This window comes from Porites lutea, chromosome 6, assembly GCF_958299795.1.
Source record: "Porites lutea chromosome 6, jaPorLute2.1, whole genome shotgun sequence".
NCBI lineage: Eukaryota > Metazoa > Cnidaria > Anthozoa > Scleractinia > Poritidae > Porites > Porites lutea.
The window spans coordinates 19,463,639-19,474,037 of record NC_133206.1 but is presented as its reverse complement, the minus strand read 5'-3'; the positions used below and the strand labels follow the sequence as shown (position 1 = coordinate 19,474,037).

General features: G+C 38.1%; 1 protein-coding gene across 1 annotated transcript; it reads left to right on the top strand.

The window, feature by feature from the left end:
- Positions 1 to 96: 96 nt before the first annotated feature.
- Positions 97 to 10,280, top strand: LOC140940528 (eukaryotic translation initiation factor 3 subunit M-like). The gene is made up of 10 exons (XM_073389512.1): positions 97 to 203; positions 2,782 to 2,908; positions 3,658 to 3,796; positions 4,235 to 4,358; positions 4,784 to 4,878; positions 6,338 to 6,521; positions 7,106 to 7,187; positions 7,597 to 7,740; positions 8,854 to 8,914; positions 10,120 to 10,280. Exons 1-10 carry the CDS (start codon positions 156 to 158, stop codon positions 10,247 to 10,249), a joined length of 1,134 nt encoding a protein of 377 aa, XP_073245613.1. The 5' UTR covers positions 97 to 155; the 3' UTR covers positions 10,250 to 10,280.
- Positions 10,281 to 10,399: the final 119 nt, after the last annotated feature.

The window sequence follows — 10,399 nt, the reverse complement described above, 5'->3', positions numbered from 1 at the left end:
GCTGTTATGTATGCGTACTGATAGGTAACAGAGGTACTTTCATGATGCTTTACATACCGTACATGTAAAATTATCTTTGGTCAGCGGGTGTTCAAAGTGAATTTGTTTCAAGCGACGAAGTTTTTAGACGAAAAATATTTTGGGAAAAAATTCCAATGGAACCAATTTTACCAGCATTTATTGATGTTGGGGAGCAGGAACAGGTAAATTTAAATAATCTGTTTCATACTTCTCATTTGAAATTATATACGCTTATTTTAAATTTCCGTTCCAAAGTAAAATGACATTGTCACGTGTCCAAGTGAAAAGCACACGGTAAATTTAAATTGTCTCGATCTTCACTAAAACAACCACTTAGTTCATTTCCCTATCTTTTCTTCAGACTCACTATTTAAATAGATGATAAAAACCTTAATGTTTCAACGTAAAGCATGTATGTTCTCGGAAAAACATGTTCCTCAACTCATGTGCCTCGATCGATGGATTAAACTTACATGTATTAGGCCTTAGTTATCTGTAGATCTTGTACTACTTGTACATGGACATCTACATCTACAGCAGTCTACGTCTACATCTACATATCCTTGCAAGCTTATGCTATTATAGATCGGTGCTTTCCTAGAGTGAGGAATTAAGTGATCCCTAAGACATACAGTCTGTACCAGGTATCCCTCCCACAGTGGTTCTTTATTGACCCCCCCCAACCCATCTCCTTCCAAAAAAAGTGTGTTTGCTCATATGTAAACATAATAAAACTTTCCATGGATTTAGTTTGCAAGAACCGTTTTTCTGTAAAGAACTGTTTACAATAAAATGGTCTGCAACCCTTGTAACTGTAAAGAGCTGGTTGTTAGAAAGAAAAATCACAATGTACTCTACTCTCCAATTAACAATATTCCTCAATGTAATAGCTTTGTTTTACCAGGAGTAACTCTACAGAGTGACAGGAAATTTAATGAGCATGTAAGAACCAAGCTTGTCAAAGCAAACAAGTGTTTACACGTCCTACGAACACTAAGAAAGGAACACTACTCTCGGGCAGAGATAGATCACCTTTTTATATCTATCGTTTTACCTAATTTTAGCTATGCGCTTTCAGTCTATGGGGCATCGGAGTCCGATCTTACGGTTATACAAAATTTTTTAGACTGATGCCGTAAAAACTGTTTTATTTCATTTCCAGTTTTTATCAAGAACCTTTTAAATAAACAAGATCAAAACATTTTAAAGAAATTAATATCAACGGATTGCCACCCCCTGAAAGATATCGTTCCTGTCCAGAAGACTTATGTACATAATCGTAGGAAAAAAGGCTGTGCACGTCCGAAAATTGATACACAGCATTTTATGAACACCTTTGTAAATAGGTTGATTTTTAAGCTCCATTTATTGTAATGACATACTTTTTTAATATAATATGTAGATATTATCATAGTTTTTTATCTTCCTTATTATTGTAACATAACATATGTAGTTTTATCTTTCGATGAATTAAAGACTCATTATTATTATTATTATTATCATTATTATTAGAAGCCTAATTTACAGGGATTTGTAGTATCCGATATCCTGTTGTCCGAGAGGAACTGACAAAACATAACTTAAAAATTAGTTTTATTTCTCTTTTTAGTAGGAGTGCTCTTTTTGGGCAAGTTAACCCTTACTTGTATATTCCCACGAGTTTCCAATATCAAACTGAAGAAAATTTCTAATTACATTGTGTACTGGAAAAATGCTCTTAAGTACCTTCGAATTGTGATGCTATACAATCAACCTACCAAAAACATTTGAGCTATTTTACATATCATATACCTGCGCTTTGGTATGTATAGCTATGGGAACAGCAGAACCAGGGGGACTGGGGGACTTTAGCCTTCCCCACCCCACTTTTAATAAAAATGACTTACTTCAAAGAGAATAGTCAATTCAGCCTCCCCAGTTAAAGTCACTTGTCAGACTCCAAATTGAAAATCTGTTCTGCCATCCCCGTGTCTCTTAGCAAGAGGTTTAATGCCTAAGCAAGTAGACATTTAAGAGCAAGTCAAGACTGAGTGCTTTCTAGCTAAATTTTCTGCTCTGATACATGAACACTGTATGTGTAGCTACTATAGGGACTGAAGAAGCTACAGTCGAACCTCTCCACAATGGCCACCTTGGGGACAGAAGAAAGTGGCCGGTGTGGGGAAGTGGCTGTTATGGGGAGGCAAGGGTGTAATGTGGCAAATTAATTTTTCAGGGGGAGTACAACATGTTTATTGTGCTCAGTTTATGCTTACAGTATCCCATAATGGTAATCCAGTCATATATAATGGATAGGGATAAAATGAAATGAAAGAAAAAAAGCTTGAGAAATGTTTGGAATCAAACTGTTAATGTGACAAAACGAGCAAGGTTTGTAACATTCGCCATAAGTAACCTAGACAATTTATGCATACTGCAGCAGTATAACTGGAACACAATCAAAATACTGTCGCCACAATTAATCATCAACGTGCCATACAGAACAGCTTTCGCAACCATTCTTTATTGATTTTTTCATCAGTGGGCTGATTAAAACTGGCTGTTTTTGAGAGGTTATTTGGCAGTTGAGGACATGCTTTAATGTCCATTGCTGCTGTAGTGATCAGGTAGCCGTTCGTGGAGGTTCGACTGTATTACAGGGAACTAATCCTAAGTTAAAGCTTGACTTTAATCGTTTCAATCCATATGATGTATTAATTTTTGGCACATATGGAATTGTGCTTGTATTTCATTCATTGATATGAGTTATATTTCCTAAAGGCTCAGGAGATTAGAGGTTACCTGAAGTCTTTTGGGGCTGACATAAAAGAGGAAAGTACAACTCCGCTCCATGAAGACTTAGAACAGCTGTTGGCAGCCTGTGATGTCAGTTTTAAAAATGAGACAGGTTTGTTTGCTTGTAGCTTACAACTGTATTGTCAGTGTTAACATTTGTAGACTACAAGCTGTACTTCATAAAGCTTTGTTCAAACAGTATTTGAAGATACTCTGGTTTCAGATGCTAATATTATAGATACCATTTGCGACAGTTTTTTTCTGTTCAAGGCTCTACTCTTAGAAAAAATGTAGGGAGCCCAAAGCTCTATTTAAAAAGTATGAAATGTAGGTTGTTCAGCATAGAGGTTTTGTACAAAAGCTAAGTTTTCCTTTGTCACCCAGGGGCAAAATCAAGTTACCAGAGTCCACCAAGGGTGTACTACTGCTAGGATGCAGCCCTGCCTCTCCTCTATCAGTATTATCTTAAAATTGTATGTGACTGAATAATAAAATACCAGTTTATTGAAACCCTTCACTCCTAGGAGTGCTCAAAGGCAAAATTCCACAAAATTTCATTTGTTTAAAATGCTATGTGAAAGTTCTTCCAAAGAGTTTTTCATTTGAATGGTCATACAGCAGGATATCACAGACTGAAAAGTTAGAACCAACTCACAAAACTCTGTAATTTACTCTGGAAATGAAAGAGTTAAAATGAATGTAACATGCAAAAGCCATGTTACTGATTTGAAAATTTACTGAGTAGTAGAAACCCTTTGTGCAACTGTATATTAAATACAAATGTCTGAACAACTCTACTAGTTAAGTGAAAAATACAAAAGTTATAATTTATTATATTTATTATTATTTTAATCTTTAAAGACCTTGAAGGTGTGATGAACAGTCTACTGTCCTTGATATTGGTGGTAACAGAAAAGAGAGATGATTTAATCAGAAAATTCTGCAACAAAATTGTTGAAGCTAACTCAGAGGAGGACACCTCAATGAGTAGACTTAGAATGTAAGTTAATGACACTTCAATACAATCCTGCTTTTTTTGTGACTACAACATGTATATTAATGTTGTAGTCATATTAATGTATATATTCATGTGATTAATTATTTAGTTTTGTTATGACATTGGCAATAAATAAGAATTGTTCTATTTTAGTTATGAATATTATAATCACAGGAATTTTTATGTACTTGTTGTGTACAGTGTGTCTGTATTTCTTGGTACACTGTATGGCATAGTATGCCTGAAAATAACTAATGCATGCCCACAGATTTCAAGTCTTTAATAGGTGTTTTGTCTATCTCCAATATTCTTATCTTATGTAGATGTACATGTATCCTAACCTACACTACAGTTGCTACCTTAAAGAAATAATTTGGGTCAATATACTATTTTCTAGTATCATTGTTGAAGCAAAAAGTCCATGCCTATTTTTGTTACTAGACTAAGTATCTTGTTGAATTGGCTTCATGAGAGAGACCCAGTCAGATATGATGTTTACTTCACACAAATCAAGGTGGCAGGCAAGGCTGGTTTAATTGATCACATTGCAGTGCCTTTGGAGCAGGTAAAACAGTTTTACGTTTTGTATAATTTCTATTATTAGAGTAACTTTTACTCTTTTAATAACCAGTTCACTCCAAGGTCAATAGAGCGGTTTTCACTTGACGGTCGAAAGTAATTGAGGAATTGGTTTGGTTTTGGTTTTACTACGCCCTTTGGTTGGCTAGTGTATTTACTTTGGTTTTGGTTTTACGACAGTCAAGTGAAAACCGCTCTATATGCTAAGACTATTGGTACACTACAGCATTGCCATTATAATTTCAAGTAGTGAGGAAAGTGATACAAGTAGTCAGGCTCAACAGCTTAGGGATCTTGTTTGTTGCTTTTTTCTTCTACATTTATTTTCCCTCAAAGTGGATGAGGTTCAAATAGAATAGCTGCTGGAAAAATTCAAAGCTGATAATGTTAACCCTGGTGTTTTTTTTAAAGGTCAAATCCTGGTTAAAGATGTGGGAAGTTGATGGTGAAAAGGCACGAAAAATGTACAGACTTCTTTTTGATGCTCTAACTGAAGACAGACAGAGGTAGGTCAAGTTACTATGGCTTTGTGACAAACAAAATCGTTGTCAGGTTTTTCCTGCAAAGTCATGTAACTCCCTTGATTATCACTTCATGAAATATTAACTCAAATAAAATCCTGATTTCATTGTTTTTGTAGCATGTGCAAAGCTATAATAACACTTACGTGCTACATGTATGATTTGTCTACATTTTGCGATGCTGCCACGTCCTAGCTATAACACAGACTGTCCAACCTTTGAGTGTGTAAAATCAGGATATTCTTTAATCGCCAAAGAATCATGTGAGCACCCAAGAGGCAAGCCACTAGGGGGTTCTAGGGGCATTCTCCCTCAGAAAATTTTGAAATCTTGATGCTCTGAAATGCCATTTCTAGTGCTCTGAGAAGAAAATATTTGTCTAAAAATGTTCCGTCAAATAATTATTGATTGTCATTTTTAAGCTCATTTTTATTTGCATGCCTTTGTATACAAGTACAGTACTCGATTTTATTTTATATTCCACGCAGTTATTTAAAGTTTTCAAATAACAGTTTCAGTTTAGTATACTCTGTTAGATGTTCTTGTATAAGTTTCAGAGGAATTCATTCGAAAACATAATAATAATTTATTTTTAGTGCATTACATTAAATCTCAGTGCTCTTATAGTATAAAGTATATCTATACATGTACATCTAAGCAAAAAAATAAATTAATTGTAAAAATTCAAGAATAAAGTTAATGTACAATCCTAATTTAAACCTCAAATTTGAATAAAAGTGTCTTAAGTCTACTTTTAAAAGATTCCACAAGGCTCCTCATGTCTAAAGGGAGATCGTTCTGAAGTGCAGGTGCGCATGATTAAAAAGTGCGACCCCTGTAGTTCTTTCTCTATGTAGTTGCAGATTGTCATTAACATTTAAACAGAGACTCCTAACCGATTGATGAATATCGAGTAGATCACTCAAGTACTTGGATGCTAAACCATTAAAATCCTTGCAAGTAATGAGCAAAATCTTAAAGATGATACGTTTTCGAATGGGCAGCCAATAAAGCTTACGGAGAATTGGAGTTTTGCCATCCGCTTTCCTTGTTTTAGGAATTAGTCAAGCAGCTGAGTTCTAAACACGCTGAAGTTTTGAGATTTCTCTATCTGGGAGACTATAAAATAGACTATTACACAAGCCCAATTTAGAGGACACAAAGGCATGAATCAGTTTTTCTGTGCTCGGTTGATCCAGATTAACTGACAAATATTACCAATATGTTTGAGGGCAAAGGATTCAGATTTGCAGAGATTACTCACATGAGTGGACATCATCAAGTATTGGTCAAACTCAAGGGTGACCCCTAGATCACGGGCACTCCACTTGTCTTATCACAGAGCGAGCAATATTCACAGTAGCTATAGGTTAATGCAGTAGGTAGCAAGGCAAAAAATGTACAAATTCTAGTGGTTTTCATCCTTTCTCCTTCTTTGCAACAGTGAAGAAGCAACCAAAGTAATGGTTGAGCTTCTAAGAACATACTCTGATGAAAATGCTTCTGAAGTAAAGGATGATGCCAGGAACTGTGTAGTGAGCCTGCTGGGGAGACCAAATGTTTTGATAATGGACTTTCTCCTTGCCCTTCCTCCAGTAGCTGCATTACAGGGAGAACCAATCTACCAGGTACATGTACACAGGGTTCGTACAGGTCATGGTAAACCTCTCCAGAAAGTCACAAAATTTAAAAATTTCAAGGAGGCCATGCAGTTTCAAATTTCATTTTCCAGGCCTGGGAAGTAATGGAATTCAATTACTAGTCCTGGAAAGCCATGGAAAATTTAAGTTGTGTTTCGTAGGTTAGTTACTACAGATTCCAAATGGAGTACAATGTAACATAAAGAAGTGTAATTAAACAGTATGAATAGCGCACATTTAATTTTGGTAGACACCAGAGTTTGTGTCTTTTGAACTGATTTAGACCGGCCAACTGAAAAAAAATGCCCTAAAACAAGGAAGGGGTTTTTTTAATGTTCCTAAGCATTACGTAAAACTTTTATCCTCCTTTTTATGAGCTTGTGTTTTATGTTACATCTGCGGTGATATTAGGAGGAGGAGTTTATGCCTATAGCTTTTGGGGCTTAAAAGAGCAGGAGAGCACGTTTTTAGCCTGTTCTTAAAAACCTTTATAACCGTTTTTTGATTCTTGTTTAGTGTTAACGGCATATTTGTTACCATAAAAAGTTATCATGTTTTATTATGTCTTTTAGCTTCTTAGTATATTTGTTTCTGGGCGGCTGTCTGACTACAGCACCTTCTATGAAAAGAACAAAGAATTTGTGGATTCTTCTGGTAAGTTAAACTCACACTGTAAATCTTTTTGTATTGAAAAAAATATCATCAATTTAATTCCAAAAATAATGGTCCTTTTTGTTATTTAAGGATACAGTAGATTTGGGCACTGAAACTGTTTCCTGTTGTCTGTTGCTATATGGATGGCTATGATGGACATTGCCTGCGTGCAGACGTCTCCTATTTCCTTTGTTGCACGCGGAAAAGGGACCCTTTTCCGCGTGCAACAAAGGAAATAGGAGACGTCTGCACGCAGGCAATAATGGAGATGGATTTATTAACTTAAAAAAAAAAACTGGGCCAAGAATCGACCGACTTCTTGGTGGTGATTTCGTTGATGGCTAGATGGTTTGGTGGCGAGATGAAAAATATGATAAAGGTACATCCATATCTTTAATTTCTTTGCCAGGTTTGTCCCATGAAAACAACGTACACAAAATGCGAGTTTTAACATTCATGTCACTTGGCGAATCCACATCAGAAGTGAGCTTTGACGATCTCTGCAAGGAGCTTAATATTGGTACTGAAGAAATTGAGGACTTCATAATTGAAGGTTTGTTTCATTGTGCAAGATGGTTTTGACCCACGTAAGGTCATCCGGCTTCCAGAATCCGGGAATTTTTTTTTTCTTTTCGGGATTCAGCTAGAGGAATCCTAGCCTGTGAGCAAGCTTCCCAGGGCGCTCCGGCGGCTGGGCGGGAAAGCCTGCAACTACGTCTCTGGAATTTGAATATCTGCATCGAAAAAGTCGATGCGAAATGCTGATTGGCGGAAATGACATTAGCTATGACGTCGTTACCCTTGGCACGTGTTTTTCAATGTTTGTTTACATTCGCGCTGACTGGCGGAAATCTGACAGCTCAGTTGACGGGGAGCCACAGGGGAATTGGAGGTGGAATTCAAATTCCAGAGACATAGTAGCATATTCTCCTTCCTTTTCCCCGGTAAACCTGCACCGTTCTAAACCTCTTATTTCACTGGTCCCGTTTAATCTGCACTTCCATTGTTTTCAAGGATAGGGGCATTGTTATGTGACAATCCCTATTGCTGTCCCATTTAATCAAAAACAATCTTTCAAATACGTGCGGGATCGCCCCTTTCCCGCCCCGCCACCAGAGTGCCCCGGGAAAGCTTGCTCGCAGGCTAAAGGAATTCGGTATCCCTCTAACAATTGGAATCTGGAATGTGGGAATCCGGAATCTATCACCTGGAATCTGGAATCCACCGCATGGAATAATCCAGAATCCAAAGACTGTTTTGGATTACCTCTCATGGGGCGAATAGTTTGTTCATTTCTTTGTTTTGTATCTATCTTTAGGACCCAGAGAACTGTCCGTAATGGGGAGTTGTCGTCTGAGCTTTTGACTGTAAAAGTACTCCGTATATTGTTCCTTTTGTATCAGAAGAGGCCCTGGTTGTTCAAAGGTTTGATAGCACTATCCACAGGATAAATCACTATTTAGCCAATTAGCCTAAGGATAACCAGCTGCACTATCCGGTGGATAGGGGTTTATTCGGTGAATAGCATTATCCACCTTTTGAACATCCGGGGCCTGCTCAAAAATCGCAGCAAATTTTCATGCGCGGCGACAAAAATCACCGCGCGCGTGTATCAGCAAAGCGGCAATTTTTGGTGTAACAGTTTTGTTTGTTTTCTGTATTTCAGCTCTTCGTTCAAAACTTATCCGTACAAGGATAGACCAAGTCAACAAAAAAGTCATCATCAGGTAGTAACCCTTTAAATGTTTTAATCAAATTCTTCCTACTCCTTTTATAAGAAATATATTGAGATAAGAAAGGGGAACTTAGATTTTGATTTTAAGATACTGACGGTTTACACTTAAGAAAAGCTAAACAGGGGGCTTTCTCCATCCATAGCCGGATAGAGCCCTCTGCTCTTTGCATCTCACTCGGTCTTTTGTATGCTTTGATCAAGTCGAACTAAACTACTGTCTCAATGTTGAGCCTCGGTCTGCCGGGTATTTCCGACGAAAGAGAAGTCGCGATGATGGCTATTTAAGAAGCGACGATCTTAGAGATGAAACGGTGATCGCAATGCCATTTCAATCCAGTTTGACAACGTTAGTCGTGTGATGTTTGCACATTTTCTCTTTTCCGTCTTCGTTTTGGTTGCGCTGATGTCGCTAGTAGCTTACCGCGAAAAGCAATTCTTGATATGCGACGATTTCGCCAAAATAACCGACGATTTGATGGAAAACACGCGACGCAATCGGCGTCACTGCACAGGGTACCCATAAAAGAGAGTCAGTGTTCGTAGCCTGAGTAGCAAGCGTTTCCGTTTGGTTTCGGAGCAACGAAAGACCGAGGAACTACGAGGAACTAAAATTGCGGGTTTTAGCCGCGCGAGAAATGGCCGCGCGGTCTTTGACTCTGGTTCCTCGTAACCGTACAGAAACGCTTGCTACGCAGGTTACAATCTTCGGGACCTTTAGATTTTTAAATAAACTACTGCCGACGAAGTTTTAAACCAAGTTCGTTTGTGTTAGATAGTCAGATTTCACAGCAACTGTATTCTTTAAGTATCTCTAAGTGCTGATTAGCAACAGCAAAGTTTGATAAGCTCTGCGGACAAAACTGATTCGAAATCCAGATTCGAACTGGTATTCAGTCTCGTATCCGACCTTCGATCTGAAGGTTGTCTGACATCATGCCAGTAGCCTGCATAGCAGTCGTCTCTGTTTATTTTTAGCCAAGTGTGTGAAGTGTGGAAGACGCGCAAGGGCAAGGGGTAAAAAGAAGCAAAAGAATTTGGAGCCTAGGGGTGGGGTGAGACAGGAAAGGTGCCAGCATATAAAAATGTGGTGCCAGCATATAAAAAAATCGCCTTAAGTCACTAATTTGAAGTTTGGGGTAAACTACAAAGATGTTGGCCTTCCCCTTGTTTCTTACCAACGCCCCATTCTTTTTACAGCTCTGCAACTCACCGAACATTTGGAACCAATCAGTGGCAAGAACTGCGCTCTCGCTTGGAGGACTGGCGGCAGAATCTACGGAGCGTGCGCACCAGCATGCAGTCTGTTGTGCCCAATGTAGATGTCTAAATTAAGCTAATTAAAGTTTTATGACGGAAAATTGTGGGTTGATTTCTCGGGAATAATTGAGCAATGGCATATGTTTCACGACCTGCAGCGTCCCATCCCTAGAGCCCTCTCAACCCGATCAACCCTCGGGGCCTGGCCACGAAGACCTGA